This window comes from Thalassophryne amazonica, chromosome 8 (genome assembly GCF_902500255.1).
Source record: "Thalassophryne amazonica chromosome 8, fThaAma1.1, whole genome shotgun sequence".
Classification (NCBI taxonomy): domain Eukaryota; kingdom Metazoa; phylum Chordata; class Actinopteri; order Batrachoidiformes; family Batrachoididae; genus Thalassophryne; species Thalassophryne amazonica.
The window spans coordinates 104,726,100-104,746,201 of NC_047110.1; the positions used below are offsets into that span (position 1 = coordinate 104,726,100).

A 20,102-nucleotide genomic window follows, 5' to 3' on the forward strand; every position below is an offset into this window, starting at 1 on the left:
GGGTTTGTGACGGAGTTCAGAACCGTGTTCGATCACCCTAATAGAGGAGAAACCGCTTCAACAGTGCTACTGTCAATGAGACAGGGGCGTCGGAGCGCAGCTGCTTATGCAGTCGACTTCTGCATCGCGGCTGCGAGGTCCGGCTGGAATAGCACTGCCCTCCGCGCCGCCTTTGTAAACGGACTGTCATTGGTTCTTAAGGAGCACCTGGTGGCTAAGGACGAACCGCGGGATTTAGATGGGCTTATCGATCTTGTCATACGATTAGACAATCGGTTAGAAGAACGTCGTCGGGAACGAGACGAAGGGCGTGGCCGGGCACGCGCCGTCCCTCTCCCTTCCGGTTCCGACCGCGCCCCGCCTTCCCCACGCTCCACGGCTCTGGCGCTCCATGTGGCTACAGCTCCCCCTGCTGACGAAGCTATGGACACGAGCAGGGCAACATTTAGGGCACCAGATACACAGAGGAGGCAGGCCCGCGGAGTATGTTTTAATTGTGGCTCGACAGAGCACCAAGTGAGAGACTGCCCCGAGCGGTTAAACACCAACGCCCGCCCCTAGAGACTGGGCTAAGGGTGGGCCGAGACATTCACGTGAGACACACCCACATTGCCACACGGCTCCCAGTTACGATCCTTTATGAGGAATCAACCCTGAAAGCCCCAGCACTGGTGGACACGGGCTCTGAAGGGAATCTGTTGGACAGCAGATGGGCCAGGGAGATAGGGCTCCCTCTGGTGGCGCTTACCTCGCCTGTGCAGGTGCGAGCACTAGATGGCTCCCTACTCCCTCCAATCACGCATAAGACACCACCTGTAACTCTGGTGGTGTCCGGAAATCACCGGGAGGAGATCGAGTTTTTTGTGACTCCTGCTACCTCCCGAGTGATTTTGGGGTTTCCCTGGATGTTGAAACACAATCCCCGGATCGATTGGCCGTCCGGGGTAGTGGTTCAGTGGAGCGAGACCTGCCATCGGGTGTGTTTAGGTTCCTCGGTTCCTCCCGGCTCCCAGGCTAAGGAGGAGGTCAGAGTCCCGCCCAATCTGGGGATGGTGCTGGTGGAGTACCACGACCTTGTCGACGTGTTCAGCGAGGATCTGGCGCTCACCCTTCCCCCCCACCGTCCTTATGATTGTGCCATTGATTTGGTTCCGGGCAGTGAGTTCCCGTCCAGCAGGCTGTACAACCTCTCACAGCCTGAGCGCGAATCAATGGAGACCTACATCCGGGACTCGTTAGCCGCCGGGTTGATCCGGAATTCCACCTCCCCGATGGGTGCAGGTTTCTTTTTTGTGGGTAAAAAAGATGGCGGACTTCGTCCATGCATTGATTATAGGGGACTGAACGAAATCACGGTTCACAACCGATACCCGTTGCCCCTATTGGATTCGGTGTTCACGCCCCTGCATGGAGCTAAGGTATTCACCAAGCTTGATCTTAGGAATGCGTATCACCTGGTTCGGATCCGGAAGGGAGACGAGTGGAAGACGGCATTTAACACCCCCTTGGGTCACTTTGAGTACCTGGTCATGCCGTTGGGTCTCACAAACGCTCCCGCGACTTTCCAAGCGTTGGTTAATGATGTCTTGCGGGATTTCCTGCACCGGTTCGTCTTCGTATACCTGGACGATATACTCATCTTTTCTCCGGACCCTGAGACCCATGTGAAGCATGTACGTCAGGTCCTGCAGCGGTTGTTGGAGAACCGACTGTTTGTGAAGGGCGAGAAGTGTGAGTTCCACCGTACTTCTTTGTCCTTCCTGGGGTTCATCATCTCCTCCAACTCCGTCGCTCCTGATCCGGCCAAGACTGGCCCCAACCCACAAGCCGTAGGAAGCTGCAACAGTTCCTCGGCTTTGCTAATTTCTACAGGAGGTTCATTAAGGGCTACAGTCAGGTAGTTAGCCCCCTGACAGCCCTAACCTCGCCAAAAGTTCCCTTCACCTGGTCGGATCGTTGCGATGCCGCGTTCAAGGAGTTGAAACGGCGCTTCTCGTCTGCACCCGTTCTGGTGCAGCCCGATCCTAGTCACCAGTTAGTGGTTGAAGTGGACGCCTTGGACTCAGGGATAGGAGCTGTGCTGTCCCAGAGCGGGAAGACCGATAAGGTTCTTCACCCGTGTGCCTATTTTTCCCGCAGGTTGACCCCGGCCGAACGGAACTATGACGTCGGCAATCGAGAACTCCTTGCGGTGAAAGAGGCTCTTGAGGAGTGGAGACATCTGTTGGAGGGAACGTCCGTGCCATTTACGGTCTTCACTGACCACCGGAACCTGGAGTATATCAGGACCGCCAAGGGGCTGAATCCCAGGCAAGCCCGCTGGTCACTGTTCTTCGGCCGTTTTGACTTCCGGATCACCTACCGTCCCGGGACCAAAAATCAAAGATCGGATGCTTTGTCCCGGGTACATGAAGACGAAGTCAGAACGGAGTCGTCGGATCCCCCGGATCCCATCATCCCGGAGTCCACTATCGTGGCCACCCTCACCTGGGACGTGGAGAAGACCGTCCGGGAGGCCCTGGCACGAAACCCGGACCCCGGAACCGGGCCGAAGAACAGACTCTACGTCCCACCAGAGACAAGGGCTGCGGTCCTGGACTTCTGTCACGGTTCTAAGCTCTCCTGTCATCCTGGGGTGCGAAGAACCGTGGCAGTCGTCCGGCAGCGTTTCTGGTGGGCGTCCCTGGAGACCGACGTCTGGGATTATATCCAGGCCTGTACCACCTGCGCCAGGGGCAAAGCCGACCACTGCAAGTCCTCGGGTTTGCTACAGCCGCTGCCCGTACCTCATCGCCCCTGGTCCCACATCGGCCTGGATTTTGTCACGGGCCTCCCGCCGTCCCAGGGAAACACCGTCATCCTCACGATAGTGGACCGATTCTCCAAGGCGGCCCACTTCGTGGCCCTCCCGAAGCTCCCAACGGCCCAGGAGACAGCGGACCTCCTGGTCCACCACGTCGTCCGGCTGCATGGGATACCATCAGACATCGTCTCCGATCGCGGTCCCCAGTTCTCCTCGCACGTCTGGAGGAGCTTTTGCCGGGAACTGGGGGCCACGGTCAGTCTCTCGTCCAGGTATCACCCCCAAACCAACGGGCAAGCAGAACGGGCCAATCAAGAGATGGAGCAGACGCTACGTTGTGTGACAGCCGCGCACCCGGCGGCCTGGAGTACTCATCTGGCCTGGATCGAGTACGCCCACAACAGTCAAGTGTCATCAGCCACCGGCCTCTCCCCTATTGAGGTGTGTTTGGGGTATCAGCCCCCATTGTTTCCGGTGGTTGAGGGAGAGGTCGGTGTGCCCTCGGTCCAGGCCCACCTGTGGAAGTGCCGTCGGGTGTGGCGTGCCGCCCGTTCTGCTTTGTTGAGGGCCCGGATGAGGGTGAAGACCCATGCAGACCGGCGGCGGACCCCGGCTCCTACGTATCGTCCTGGGCAGGAAGTGTGGTTGTCCACCAAGGACATTCCACTGCAAGTGGCCTCCCCGAAACTACAGGACCGGTACATAGGACCGTTTAAGATCCTCAAGGTCATCAATCCCGCCGCAGTGAGGCTTAAGCTCCCGGCCTCACTGCGGATTCATCCAGTGTTCCATGTCTCGAGAATCAAACCACATCACACCTCACCCCTCTGCGCTCCGGGTCCAGCACTACCTCCTGCCTGGATCATCGACGGCGAGCTGGCTTGGACTGTGCGCCGGCTACTGGACGTCCGACGGATGGGCCGGGGTTTTCAATATCTGGTGGACTGGGAAGGGTACGGTCCCGAAGAACGCTCCTGGGTGAAGAAGAGCTTCATCCTGGACCCGGCCCTCCTGGCCGACTTCTACCGCCGCCACCCGGACAAGCCTGGTCGAGCGCCAGGAGGCGCCCGTTGAGGGGGGGGTCCTGTTGTGTGGGCCGCTGAAGAGGAGGTACTGCTGGCCCACCACCACCAGAGGGCGCCCTGCCTGGAGTGCGGGCTCCAGACATCTGAGGGCGCTGCCGCCTCACAGGAGTAGCCAGTGTGACAGCTGTCACCCATCACCTGAGACAGCTGATATCAATCACCAGGGAGGTATATCAGCAGGACGGCATCTCCACCTCATTGCCGAGATATCGCTCTACTAAGGAGGTAACGAACTCAGCCAGTTGTGTTATTCAGAGAAGTAATACTTTGCTGCTTGTGCTTAGGTCAGCTGAAGACCGTATTGGACGTGGTTGGATAAGTACTCACATTCCAATCCTACAGTGCTGTTTTTGAGTAGAGGTGGAGGTGGTGTTTCCACCCTGTGTGTTGCTGGGTGCGGCCGCACCCACACCTGACTGTTTCTGTTCCTTGCCAGCAGTACCGGATCCGACGAGCGGAGGCAGTGGCCACCTGGGAGTTCGGGACTTGGCGGCTCCAGTATTCCCGGGGTTCGGTGGCAGAGGAAATCGGATGGTTCCGGTTCGACGCGGACAGACGTCTCCTATCGTCGAGCCTGCCCACATGACACCATTGGAATTCGGCTTACTGCTATAATTGTAATCTGTTGTGTTTGTTGTGCGTGTCCCCCATAGTAAAGCTTTGTGATTTGACTTCCTCCATTGTCCGTTCATTTGCGCCCCCTGTTGTGGGTCCGTGTACCTACACTTTCACAACATGACCTCTACAGTCCCAAAGGTCATGGGCTAGACTGAGGGTTATGACTATGGACGGTTTTCTATGCCTGAGTTTGGCACCCGGTTTCCAAGCTGTTTCAAAATTGAGGAAACGTGGCTTGATCTGATTAAAATTTAAATACTTTCCATAATATAAGTCACAGTTTATTTATTTTTTTACTAGTTTGGGACATCCTGCCAATTATATACTGAAAATCACACATTTATTATTAATAATAATACTGTAGTTGTAATGATTATTTATATATAACTTCCCAGGAATTATAGTATTGAACAAAATAAAAAAAAAGTACACTTCAACAATGCACAAAAATCCCAAATTAAAGGGCTGATAATACAGAAAAAGGTGTGATTTATACTCCAGGGTGACTTACACTCAGGCGTGACTTCTCTCTATATATTTTTCATCTTCAAAAGGAATTTTTTAAACTGGCGTGACTTACACTCTACAACTCAGCTCAACTTGTAAAGTTGAGCTCAACATCCAAAACTTGCAAGAGCTCTTTATGTTAAAGAGAGGTAGCAAGTGGACATAACTAAATGCAGCTGCAATGTTTTAGAGTGCAGGAAAATACTGTAATAGACAGAATTCATATTACCTACTACTTTATATCTACTTACATACGAGTGTAACTGAATATTGTCGTACCTACGATTCCCATCACACAATTTTTTTGTGTGCATGCACTGGCACATCTGCAAAATGAAATTTCTGTGTTTTCCACACACTTAAAGCTCAACTGTCTCTGTTAACATCTGAAAACTGTCTTCTGCTGAAGATTGTGACGTGCTTTTCATGGGTTTCATGTTGCAGAGGAGAATCAGAAGAAGGCTTCTGTTCAGAGAACGGTGGTGGACTAATGGTCTGCATGTTGGACTGAGATGCCAGCAATCCGGGTTCGATTCCCGATTGTGGTCACGCCCCCAACTGGCACTTTCATCAGGAGTGCTAGGGAGGGGTGAGAGACACATGCCATGGGCCCTTCTGGAAACCCATGTTAAATAAGAACCTCTAATGGTAGGTCCTGATTACTGCAGCTTTCACCTACTTTTATACAATTTGCAACAGGTAAATACTGGATATAATGTGATGTCAGATTTTTTTTTTAAATACACTAAAAACTTTTCTGATTGCTCCCAACCTTCTACAACCCTACTTTCCCACAGATTAGACCCAATGTCACGCCCTGATTGGGTATCCATTTTTTTTATGTTTTGTGTGCATGTCCCAAAAACATATATAATTGTAAATCAAAAATCAGCAATGGGAGACCGCCCTACAAATAGTTTTAACGATTGTTCACATAGATATTTGTCAGATTTGGAAAACAAATCTGTGCACTTTACAGATCTAAAAGGATAATTTCCACATTCACTTTGCACAGAAATGACAGAAGCGTCTATGGATGTCTTGAAATTGCAATCATTTGCAGCCAACAGGCCTCATTAGTTAAGCACAAACTCAAAGCGTGAACACATAAATTCTGCCTGCAAATTTATTAATTTATAGTTTAGCATTTCAACCTATTTGCAGCCCACCCCCCCAACCCCCATCCTAAGCAGAAGTGTAACAGCGTGGCAGCAGCACAGTTAAATGTACCGCTGTGCCAGACAGTGCAATCAGTTGATTAACAGCAATTTTCACATACACATGCAGCGCACAGCATCTCCTGAAGTAACTGTGCGGCGCAAATGGTGCACAGCTCTGCTGTGGATTACAGAATTAACTGCAGCTCCTTCACCGAACACAGCAACAAGCTTCATTTCCCGCATAAACTGCTAACATCAAACCCTTTAAAGAGCCAGTCCACTTTAAGGAAATCAATCATCTGTTCCTCTAAGTGAGAGAGTTAAACGTCTGAGTCTCACACTCATTTATCTCATCGCTGTCTGCTAAGCATTCAAAAGTAATCTCACTTGCACATTTTTCTAATTAAGTCCTGTGTAGCATATTTTTGCTCACCTGTGATCATAAGGTCACTGTCACATGACCGTGCGCCGCGCTGGAATCCCCACGTGATATTATGAGTGTAGAGAACTAACAATAAAACCAAGTACTATTTAATTTGTAACACATTTTAAGTTTAGACAAAAGCACTGGCTCAGTTTTTCAACTTCCTGAACAAATCGAAACAAAAAGTATTTGTGGATTCTTCTGGATTTGGACCACATTATTAGCCTGCAGTGTAGGAACCTCTCACTGCGTTCTGTGCGTTTGTAGCAATGTTTTACAAAAGCAGACAATCCAACCTATAAAAATTCCTGAAAGCTTTACACAACAACTTAAAATTTATACAAGCAAACGATGAAGATCCACTAAATATATCACATCCTCAGTCTTATAAAGTGGTACCTATAATCCTGACATTGAACTCTCTTGCCAAATTCCAAAATTAGTCTGTTTAGGGCTTTTCCCTTGGTGGATCGAGTTTAGAGCATGACTGACTGGTTGCTTTGTGGTACCGTATGTAGTAAATCGGCAAATACACATTTTAAAGTAAATCCTAGCTGCCTAGAACAACATCATACTGTCATTTGTGCTTCTGCTTGTGTGTTTGTCCCCCTACATCTCCCAGATCCTTTGGCTTGATTTCCACCAAACTTGGTTTGCAGGTGAAGCTCAACCCTGGAAGTGCCTTTAAAGGGTCCATTTAGGGAAAGACAAAAGTACAAAAGGTATAAAATTTCACTCTAATGCCACGTTCACACCGGGCGTGACCAGACACCACAAATTCACCATCGCCTGGTGCGTCGCTCTGCTTTCGCTGTGAAAATTCGCCCCAGTGCATCATCAAATAGGAGGAGCTTCCATTCCGCTCATCGTTGTCAGTCAAGTTAACATGACGGACCTTGATCACACGGAGCGAGTTGTTGTGGAAAGCTGACAAACGTCATGAGACGTTCCCAATTCAGCGAGTATCATTATTTGCTGCAGAAGCTGCGTCTGGATGACGACCGCTTTTAGTGGTCCTTCCGCCTCTGCAGGACCCAGTTTGAGGACCTCCTGTCCCGTTCACACGCGCACATGTAAACAATAAAAAAAAAAAAAAAAACCTCCGCTCCCCCTGCTGCAGGGCTGCTGCTCGCTCCAAAAACTCTATCATAATTGTGTTTAGAAACCAGTCATCATTTGCTTTATTATACATCTGTGTAGTTAATAAATAAAATAATCTTCAAGGACGATTCGCTCGCGCGCACGTAAAAAAAAAAAAAAAACTCCGCTGCTTGCTGTGGGCCTGCTCCTCGCTCTTCCCCAAAAAACTCTGTCATAATTGTGTTTATAAACCAGTCACCATTTGTTTTATTATACATCTGTGTAGTTAATTAATAAAATAATCTTCACAGATGATTCGCTCGCGCGCGCACGTAAAAAAGAAAAAAAAACCTCCGCTCCCCCTGCTGCAGGACTGCTGCTCGCTCCAAAAACTCTGTCATAATTGTGTTTAGAAACCAGTCATCATTTGCTTTATTATACATCTGTGTAGTTTATTTATTTTAATAAATAAAATAATCTTCAAGGATGATTCACTCACACGCGCACGTAAAAAAAACAAAAAAAACTCCGCTGCTTGCTGTGGGCCTGCTCCTCGCTCTTCCCCAAAAAACTCTGTCATATTGTGTTTATAAACCAGTCACCATTTGTTTTATTATACATCTGTGTAGTTAATTAATAAAATAATCTTCACGGATGATTCGCTCGTGCGCGCACGTAAAAAAGAAAAAAAAAAACTCCGCTCCCCCTGCTGCAGGGCTGCTGCTAACTCCAAAAACTCTGTCATAATTGTGTTTAGAAACCAGTCATCATTTGCTTTATTATACATCTGTGCAGTTAATAAATAAAATAATCTTCAAGGACAATTCGCTCACGCGCGCACGTGAAAAAAAAAAAAAAAACTCCGCGGCTTACTGTGGGCCTGCTCCTCGCTCTTCCCGAAAAACTCTGTCATAATTGTGTTTATAAACCAGTCACCATTTGTTTTATTATACATCTGTGTAGTTAATTAATAAAATAATCATCACGGATGATTCGCTCGCGTGGGCACGTAAAAAAGAAAAAAAACCTCCGCTCCCCCTGCTGTGGGGCTGCTCATAATTGTGAAATAAAGGACAAAAGGGACATAAGTCCTGCTCACAGGCTGCTACCAGATACAGGACATGTTCTGTTTCTTTTGCTTGCCTCTACTGGTGGTTGGCTCTCACTGCGGTATTGTATCACTTCCTGTTTCGGAGCACAGCAGTGTTTTGCTGTATCTGTTAGCTGTTTAATCTGCGAAGTTAGATTGATCTAGTTAACTAGATAACGATTCGTTTCACTGTGTAATCTTCACGTGCCTTAACTAAAGCACTCCCTCTGCTGAATCACCTCTAAATTATTTACACATTATTCACTTTGTGTGTTTTTAGGAATCCGCTAGCTTAGCGCAGCTACTAGCTCTTAGCCGGTTTAGCATGGCGGCTTCTCCTGTCTCTCCTGCACTTTTCTGCTCTGGGTGTGAAATGTTTAGTTATTCCTCGGCCTCCTTTAGCAGTAATGGTACTTGTAATAAGTGTAGCTTATTCGTAGCTTTGGAGGCCAGGCTGGGTGAACTGGAGACTCGGCTCCGCACCGTGGAAAATTCTACAGCTAGCCAGGCCCCTGTAGTCGGTGCGGACCAAGGTAGCTTAGTTGCCGTTAGTTCCCTTCCAGCAGATCCCAAGCAGCCGGGAAAGCAGGCCGACTGGGTGACTGTGAGGAGGAAGCGTAGCCCTAAACAGAAGCCCCGTGTACACTGCCAACATGTTCACATTTCTAACCGTTTTTCCCCACTCGGCGACACACCCACCGAGGATCAAACTCTGGTTATTGGCGACTCTGTTTTGAGAAATGTGAAGTTAGCGACACCAGCAACCATAGTCAATTGTCTTCCGGGGGCCAAAGCAGGCGACATTGAAGGAAATTTGAAACTGCTAGCTAAGGCTAAGCGTAAATTTGGTAAGATTGTAATTCACGTCGGCAGTAATGACACCCGGTTATGCCAATCGGAGGTCACTAAAATTAATATTGAATCGGTGTGTAACTTTGCAAAAACAATGTCGGACTCTGTAGTTTTCTCTGGGCCTCACCCCAATCGGACCAGGAGTGACATGTTTAGCCGCATGTTCTCCTTGAATTGCTGGCTGTCTGAGTGGTGTCCAAAAAATGAGGTGGGCTTCATAGATAATTGGCAAAGCTTCTGGGGAAAACCTGGTCTTGTTAGGAGAGACGGCATCCATCCCACTTTGGATGGAGCAGCTCTCATTTCTAGAAATCTGGCCAATTTTCTTAAATCCTCCAAACCGTGACTATCCAGGGTTGGGACCAGGAAGCAGAGTTGTAGTCTTACACACCTCTCTGCAGCTTCTCTCCCCCTGCCATCCCCTCATTACCCCATCCCCGTAGAGACGGTGCCTGCTCCCAGACCACCAATAACCAGCAAAAATCTATTTAAGCATAAAAATTCAAAAAGAAAAAATAATATAGCACCTTCAACTGCACCACAGACTAAAACAGTTAAATGTGGTCTATTAAACATTAGGTCTCTCTCTTCTAAGTCCCTGTTAGTAAATGATATAATAATTGATCAACATATTGATTTATTTTGCCTTACAGAAACCTGGTTACAGCAGGATGAATATGTTAGTTTAAATGAGTCAACACCCCCGAGTCACACTAACTGCCAGAATGCTCGTACCACGGGCCGAGGCGGAGGATTAGCAGCAATCTTCCATTCCAGCTTATTAATTAATCAAAAACCCAGACAGAGCTTTAATTCATTTGAAAGTTTGACTCTTAGTCTTGTCCATCCAAATTGGAAGTCCCAAAAAACAGTTTTATTTGTTATTATCTATCGTCCACCTGGTCGTTACTGTGAGTTTGTCTGTGAATTTTCAGACCTTTTGTCTGACTTAGTGCTTAGCTCAGATAAGATAATTATAGTGGGCGATTTTAACATCAACACAGATGCTGAGAATGACAGCCTCAACACTGCATTTAATCTATTATTAGACTCAATTGGCTTTTCTCAAAATGTAAATGAGTTCACCCACCACTTTAATCATATCTTAGATCTTGTTCTGACTTATGGTATGGAAATTGAAGACTTAACAGTATTCCCTGAAAACTCCCTTCTGTCTGATCATTTCTTAATAACATTTACATTTACTCTGATGGACTACCCAGCAGTGGGGAATACGTTTCATTACACTAGAAGTCTTTCAGAAAGCGCTGTAACTAGGTTTAAGGATATGATTCCTTCTTTATGTTCTCTAATGCCATATACCAACACAGTGCAGAGTAGCTACCTAAACTCTGTAAGTGAGATAGAGTATCTCGTCAATAGTTTTACATCCTCACTGAAGACAACTTTGGATGCTGTAGCTCCTCTGAAAAAGAGAGCTTTAAATCAGAAGTGCCTGACTCCGTGGTATAACTCACAAACTCGCAGCTTAAAGCAGATAACCCGTAAGTTGGAGAGGAAATGGCGTCTCACTAATTTAGAAGATCTTCACTTAGCCTGGTAAAAGAGTCTGTTGCTCTATAAAAAAAAGCCCTCCGTAAAGCTAGGACATCTTACTACTCATCACTAATTGAAGAAAATAAGAACAACCCCAGGTTTCTTTTCAGCACTGTAGCCAGGCTGACAAAGAGTCAGAGCTCTACTGAGCCGAGTATTCCTTTAACTTTAACTAGTAATGACTTCATGACTTTCTTTGCTAATAAAATTTTAACTATTAGAGAAAAAATTACTCATAACCATCCCAAAGACGTATCATTATCTTTGGCTGCTTTCAGTAATGCCGGTATTTGGTTAGACTCTTTCTCTCCGATTGTTCTGTCTGAGTTATTTTCATTAGTTACTTCATCCAAACCATCAACATGTCTATTAGACCCCATTCCTACCAGGCTGCTCAAGGAAGCCCTACCATTAATTAATGCTTCGATCTTAAATATGATCAATCTATCTTTATTAGTTGGCTATGTACCACAGGCTTTTAAGGTGGCAGTAATTAAACCATTACTTAAAAAGCCATCACTTGACCCAGCTATCTTAGCTAATTATAGGCCAATCTCCAACCTTCCTTTTCTCTCAAAAATTCTTGAAAGGGTAGTTGTAAAACAGCTAACTGATCATCTGCAGAGGAATGGTCTATTTGAAGAGTTTCAGTCAGGGTTTAGAATTCATCATAGTACAGAAACAGCATTAGTGAAGGTTACAAATGATCTTCTTATGGCCTCAGACAGTGGACTCATCTCTGTGCTTGTTCTGTTAGACCTCAGTGCTGCTTTTGATACTGTTGACCATAAAATTTTATTACAGAGATTAGAGCATGCCATAGGTATTAAAGGCACTGCGCTGCGGTGGTTTGAATCATATTTATCTAATAGATTACAATTTGTTCATGTAAATGGGGAATCTTCTTCACAGACTCAGGTTAATTATGGAGTTCCACAAGGTTCTGTGCTAGGACCAATTTTATTCACTTTATACGTTTCCCTTAGGCAGTATTATTAGACGGCATTGCTTAAATTTTCATTGTTACGCAGATGATACCCAGCTTTATCTATTCATGAAGCCAGAGGACACACACCAATTAGCTAAACTGCAGGATTGTCTTACAGACATAAAGACATGGATGACCTCTAATTTCCTGCTTTTAAACTCAGATAAAACTGAAGTTATTGTACTTGGCCCCACAAATCTTAGAAACATGGTGTCTAACCAGATCCTTACTCTGGATGGCATTACCCTGACCTCTAGTAATACTGTGAGAAATCTTGGAGTCATTTTTGATCAGGATATGTCATTCAATGCGCATATTAAACAAATATGTAGGACTGCTTTTTTGCATTTGCGCAATATCTCTAAAATTAGAAAGGTCTTGTCTCAGAGTGATGCTGAAAAACTAATTCATGCATTTATTTCCTCTAGGCTGGACTATTGTAATTCATTATTATCAGGTTGTCCTAAAAGTTCCCTGAAAAGCCTTCAGTTAATTCAAAATGCTGCAGCTAGAGTACTGACGGGGACTAGAAGGAGAGAGCATATCTCACCCATATTGGCCTCTCTTCATTGGCTTCCTGTTAATTCTAGAATAGAATTTAAAATTCTTCTTCTTACTTATAAGGTTTTGAATAATCAGGTCCCATCTTATCTTAGGGACCTCATAGTACCATATCACCCCAATAGAGCGCTTCGCTCTCAGACTGCAGGCTTACTTGTAGTTCCTAGGGTTTGTAAGAGTAGAATGGGAGGCAGAGCCTTCAGCTTTCAGGCTCCTCTCCTGTGGAACCAGCTCCCAATTCAGATCAGGGAGACAGACACCCTCTCTACTTTAAGATTAGGCTTAAAACTTTCCTTTTTGCTAAAGCTTATAGTTAGGGCTGGATCAGGTGACCCTGAACCATCCCTTAGTTATGCTGCTATAGACTTAGACTGCTGGGGGGTTCCCATGATGCACTGAGTGTTTCTTTCTCTTTTTGCTCTGTATGCACCACTCTGCATTTAATCATTAGTGATTGATCTCTGCTCCCCTCCACAGCATGTCTTTTTCCTGGTTCTCTCCCTCAGCCCCAACCAGTCCCAGCAGAAGACTGCCCCTCCCTGAGCCTGGTTCTGCTGGAGGTTTCTTCCTGTTAAAAGGGAGTTTTCCTTCCCACTCTTGCCAAGTGCTTGCTCACAGGGGGTCGTTTTGACCGTTGGGGTTTTTCTGTAATTCTTGTATGGCCTTGCCTTACAATATAAAGCGCCTTGGGGCAACTGTTTGTTGTGATTTGGCGCTATATAAATAAAATTGATTTGATTTGATTTGATGTTCACATCCAACTCAGTCAAACTCCAGACATCTCCACGTCACTACATATTCAGTCCCTGATTGGTCATCACAGCGCGACAAGAGGAAGAAGGACTCAAGGTCAAAGAATTGATTTTTCAACAAAATTTGAACCAAATGTGTGACACATATGTACTGTAGGTGGATTCTGGATTTGCTCTAGGAAGGTTACCCAACGGTCAATTATTGGATGATGGTCAAGGTCACTGATATCAAGATAAGGTCAGGAGGGTCAAAGGTCCACCTCCAGGAAATGAACTGTGTTTTTTTTTTTTTTTACCAGAAACCATATCCCATACACAAGTTTTGTGAGTTGAAACCGTAATTTATTTATTTTAAACTGATTGTTAATTAATATTAATTTGGCCCTACAATAGACTGGCGGCCTGTCCTGGGGTACCTCGCCTCTCTTCTGATGACTGCTGGGATAGGCTCCACCCCCCCCGTGAACCTTATTTGAAATAAACTCATATAGCAAATGAATTAATGAATAAGATTCCTTTGAAGGTTATTTGCTGTCAAAACTATTGATACAAATGAACTGAATTAATCCACTTAATGTTCTCACAAAGACCATGAAAGCAAAGGGTGATTTGCTTTATGATGTCATTAAGCTTACTTAATGACATCCCAGCTGAAATCACTGGGTGTCATCACTCTTGGGACGTCCCACTCATTGGAGGGGGTTTTGAGCACCTGGGTTGACAAACAATTTTGAACACTTGGTCCAACTGAAGCTGCAATCTGACGAAGGCCTTTGGCCGAAACGTCATTATAAAATAAAACAGCGGCAGGACATCAATATTTTGAGTGTGCTATGCTTTTTCTTTCTTTTTATTAAGCTACTACCATAATAAAAGGAACCCCATCTGCCTGAGCTCACAGGCACTACGAGCTGGTACATATTAATTAACACGTAAAATAAACATTTTATATATATATATATATATATATATATATATATATATATATATATATATATATATATACACACACACACTAATATTAGCTGTTGTTATTAGTGACATTTGCTCTTGAGAGGGCAAAAGTCTAAATTTGGAAAAACATACAGGCAGAACAACAGAAAAACTACACAGCTAACAACAAGTGTTAAAAATAAAAACCTGCTTTTAACCCTCTTTAAAAACACTTTGACTCAACTTCAGCATCAAAAAAAAATGAACCATCTCAGCTGAACCTGAGGGTGTAAAAAAAAAACCTTCAAATTACTTCATCATGATCTATGGGGTTAAAAGAGCAATGTGTGAAAAAGAATGTGACCTGCGGTAGGTGTACAGGTAGGGCTGCCGGACTGCCTGCAGCGGAGCCCAGAGGACGAAGCCCAGCAGGGCGAAGGGCAGCGAGACCAGGAGGAGCAGCAGGTAAAGCGGCGCAGAGATCAGGATGCACAGTGTGAGGAAGGAGCAGGGGTCCTGGGAGCGCTGGCGCTTCTCCAGCGTGGTGGCCACGCAGGAGGCCAGAAGGCGATCCAGCAGCCAGTAGCAGGGGAACACCAGGCTCCATGACAAGCCGTCCAGGAAGTGCAGGCAGGCACTGGAGTAGGGGGCAGTGTGGAGGACCATATCTTTCCTTCTGTCTCTCTCTTCCTCGCTGGCACTTTCTCCACACCACAGACACGCAGCCTACGCCCACATGCACTCCTCAATCCCACAAGTGTAGATGTGTCGGCAAAATGACACGTGCATAACAAATCTAATCAATGGGACTCTGACGTGCGCCCTGGCCCCACCTCGGAGGGAGGTGCACTACATGGCTTTGTGGCGAGCGCGTCTTGGACTCGCTGCTCCTCACTTACTAATTGCACTCTCTGATGGAGAGGTCAAAGGGCACAGGCTGGAGGTAGGAGGTTGCCATGGTGACGGCTTTTGCCTTTATGCCGGAACTACGACTGCAAAGACCTCGGAAGGGGGGCGGCCGTTAATCATCACGTTTCCTCAGAACCCTGCATAGAAGGAGCAGAGTGATGGAAAGAAATGAGAAGAGAGAGAAACAAAAATGAGAGGAAGTCAGCGAACATCTCGCTGTGACACAAAAACCTCATAAATACACTGCAGCGCTGCATTTGTTCACATTCGAGCCGCTCTGCTTCCTGATGTGACATTTTAAGTTGCAGCTTGACGTGTGCATTTCTACTGGAAGATTTGAACATCAATTAGTTTTGCAAAGCACTCTGGGTAACAAAGTGGAAACCGTCAGAGCCGTCAACAAACGACAGTGACACAATCAACTCCCCTCTGAATAATAAAACGCGTCCTGGCTCCACCCCCTTGTATGTGCTTCTGAGCCAGATATAATGGGTTATAATTCCAGGCTCCGCCTCCTTTACTTCACCCTCACTAATTCAGCCCACCTGCTCCAAGCTGTTTACTTGTGCTGTAAGTATGAAGAATCTACCATTGATTGCTCATCAAGACAAATTGTTTCATTCTAATTAATATGCAAATATGTGTAATAAGTAACTCTCAAGTCTAGTTAGCTCATCTGCTCCTCGGGCTTACCTATAGAGTAAGTATGAAGTGTCAACAACTTATTGTTAAGTACTTATTGTGTCTGTAAGATAAATTACTTCATCTTCATTTAATGTACCAATGTGTGCGATAAACAATTTTAAGTCTAAATAACGTATGTAGTCCTCAGTGGTTACCTATGGTGTAAGTGTGAAGTGTGTAGTATTTATTGTTAATGACGTATTGTGCCTATAAGATAAATTACTTCATGCTCATTTAATATGCAAATGTGTGCGATAAACTAAAGTCTAAATAGCGTATCCTTGGGGTTAACCTATGGCGTAAGTGTAAAGTGTTTAACGTATTATTATTGTGTGCTGAAAGGACTGGAAGAATAGAGTAGAATAGTCTTTATTGCCATAGTACGGGGGTTAACAACAAAATTGGGGGTGCTCCCACAGAGCTACTGCACATCACAACAAAAGGAAAAACAAGACATTTTATACAAAACAAAAAATTGCTTAAATATGAACTGTGGACTCCTCATCTTCTTCATATTATTATGTTGTTTGATTTTCTATTTCTGTTTCTTCAGCTTTGCAAAACTTTGTAAAAACCATGTAACTGTTAGAATGGCCTAAGCAGTGGGTCACCTCTTTGAGTCTGGTCTGCTTGAAGTTTCTTCCTTAATATCATCTGAGGGAGTTTATATATATATATATATATATATATATATATATATATATATATATATATATATATATATATATATATATATATATATATATATATACATATATATATATATATATATATGAATGAAGTGCAATGTAAAAAAAAGTGTCTGTAAACATTCAGGGCAGTGATTTGTACACTGGGGGAAATAATGTTTAATAAAATATGTAGGAATCAAAACTCAGACTAACCGCAATCACACAAAAGAGATTACTACATCTTTGCAATGACGTTAATACGTGCACACACACACACACACACCCACACCCACACACACACACACACACACACACACACACACACACACACACACACACACACACACACACACACACACACACACACACAGGCGAGTGGGAAAATAATCAATTTCACCAGCATGAATAAATGATGAATAGGAATCCTAATTCATTCATCGCTGTTAGTGAACACGATGAACATTCTGTAGCAGAATGTCAAAGTTCTGTCCTCGATTATGGCGACCGCCTGAGACACACAGCGCTCAAATTAACAACCACATGATGTCACCACGTCTGACATCATATGGCACAATGTAACGATTCCAAGAAAACACTACCAGCGTGTGAATCACCAAAAAAAAAAAAAAAAACACAACCGTCAGACACCAGAGACACAAACCCATATGTTCAAAGAACCAGCCTTATGATGTCATAAATGTCTGTACACATCATGCTGACCTCTAAACTTTAAACTCAACCAAGAACAAACTGATCTGATTTTTAGAAAAAAAAATATGCAAAGGTCAAAGCCATACGGCAAAGGTCAAATATTGGCACAATGCTCATAGAGAAGGAATACTGAGAATGCCTATTTCAAGGAACTACTCAAAAATACAACTATAGTTAACATTAAAAGATAACACAAAGTCATACATCACCTTTCTACTGGACACATGACCTTTAACCTTGGGTGATTGACGTGACTGGCAGGACGAACTCATTTAGAAAAGCTATTGTGAGAAATTGGTTACTTGGTTACAGATACACCTACAGTTACCGTGAAAGTCACACATCATGCTACTATGGGATACGTGAGCTTTGACCTTGGGCGAACTTGAGAGGTCAAATTCATTTAGAATGGCTATTTTCAGGACTGGTTACTGATAGACTTATGGTTATGGTTACTGTGAAACACCAATGTAAAGTCACACATCACCTTTCTGTTTACTGTCACATTTGTCTTTGAGTGACCTTGAGAGGTCAAACTCATTCAGAATGGCTATTTTCAGGATTTGGTTACAGATACACCCATAGCTACTGTGTGTTTGTGGTTCAGTTTTGTACAGAACTGATTCAATGTCAGACAGGCAGAACCAGAGATTCTAAAATTACGGAGTCACAAAGAATGAATTTACATGAATCACTGTCAAACCAGGTGCCGGCGTTTCTGTCTGAGTGCCTGCTCTGGTTGCCTTCTGTATATTTTATCTTAGCACCGAGCAGATGTTGGTGCCGCCTGGTTTTTAGAATTACAACGTGCAGGTGACTGTGTTAGTCTGTGTGCTGTATATCAATTTAAAAAGGCCATAAACCTTAAAGCAAGTGAATGCATCGTCGCCGTTTGTGTGGTGTGGGACTGCGATTATGACCTGTAGTCGTATTTATAGTTAATATGCTCTTAACCCACTGATCCATGAAACATTTCACACAAACAAGCTGAGAGAAAGTTGAATTAGTGAATGGAAGCAGACCAAAAGGCTTAACCCACATAAACTTTAATCCATGCACATTCGCTCACTTCTGTCCTGCTTCTAAGCTGTGATTTTCTGTTTTTTTTCTCTCCGACTAAAATTATCTGCAGTATTAAAAGCTCACTGTGTTTATTTTTGACTGATTTTCCAACGTGCTGTCACAAAAATGTCAAAAGCGGTTGTAATCGCTAATGACTCGTGATGAGACACATGCATACACAAACACACACTTCATGTAAACTTTGGCCAGCAGACATAGGGATAGTTAGTAGAGAGAGAGATAGTTATAGGGAGGAAACAGGTCACATTGTTTTAAAATGAGAACATCACAGTTAATAGAAAGCAGTTCTGAATTGGTCTCAAACACGAACGTCACACAATTTTGTCCCGGAACAAACGTGTTAAAGTCATTTAACACTGGCAGACAGGTTTATGTGATGTTACATAAGTAAAACAAAGCTGCTTTTTGCATTGAAAAAGTGCATCAAAGTTCACCAGATTTGAATGAATTTGTCCTCATTATAGTCTTGTTTAATTTGGAGAAATGGCAGATGAAAGCAATTATGGTTTTTGAGTTATCATGTTAACAGACTGGAGGAGATGAACTGACCCACCAACTGACAAACCGACCCAGTACACAGTCCACCACGAGGCATTTCTAAAGCCCAGCAACATACCTTCTTTGATTTTGAACTCCTGTTATGACTTTCTTAGAGAACATCGGTGGTTCTAGGGTAGGGTCTGATGGGGCTGTATCCCCCCCACCCCCAAATTTAACATCCTTTTACAGTCAACAATCCACTGGTTGGTTTGAAAGGCACGTTTTCCTTTAAAACTGCCAAAATGACACCAGTTATCACAGAAACTGTTTTTGAAAGAGGCAAAAACAAACAAAAAATCATTTTATTTTCAAATAATGAACTAATCATGTGTACTGAATGCTTCCGTCAGATAAAAAAATGTGGGCACTTGAAAAAATGTCCTGTTTACTTCTAGGTAGCTTGTGCTGCTTCCATTGAGGTGCAGGACTTGCAGGTGTAGTGAAAACTGAGCCCACACAGAAAAAAAATGTGACAGAAGCAAAAAAATGCAGAGAAACTGCTCTGGGTTAATATAAATATTTGGATATTTACAACAAAATCCATCACCCCACCACTAAATAATTATATAATAATAATAATAATCAAGCCAGTCACCCATTCAAGCCAAGGCACAAACAAACAGTAAACCTTGGAGCAGCCACTGTTTCTGAGTAACATTCTTCAACTCCAAATTAAAAGCATGTTCAATGCATGAATAAATATCATGCAATAAAAACAAAAGATGCGATGGATTGATTGTGAGGTCGTAGCTGGTCCTGCACCAGAACATGCAGAGAGCAGCAGCGGTCATGCAAAATTTTAACGACGTAAATACTGTTTGCACCTTTCTTTGAACATACTGATGTTACGTGCACAGCAGAACCAGAACAACGTCATCTACAAACATTATTTCAGCTCTTTGACGTGAAACACTTCATTAAAGTCTGATGTCCCAGAAAACTCGAAACAGGTCGAGGTGATTCTGGTGTCGTCTTGATCAGTTGCTCCTGTCCTTAATGTCTCGCAGGTCTACCTCAGCTCCTTTTCTCTTTTAACCATCACACACAGTAAGATTTTCTTCAGACCCGTGTGTCCAAATAAATAAATAAATAAA

At 44.4% G+C, this 20,102-nt stretch overlaps 1 protein-coding gene across 1 annotated transcript in view; it reads right to left on the reverse strand.

Annotated features, from left to right (window-relative positions):
- The window catches only part of smpd3 (sphingomyelin phosphodiesterase 3), a 182,188-nt gene that overhangs the window by 98,550 nt on the left and 63,536 nt on the right, over positions 1-20,102 (reverse strand). Inside the window, exon 2 of the mRNA XM_034177160.1 lies at positions 14,775-15,456. Within this exon, the coding sequence (XP_034033051.1) occupies positions 14,775-15,076 (302 nt within the window). The 5' untranslated portion in view covers positions 15,077-15,456. The remainder of the gene's footprint in view (positions 1-14,774; positions 15,457-20,102) is intronic.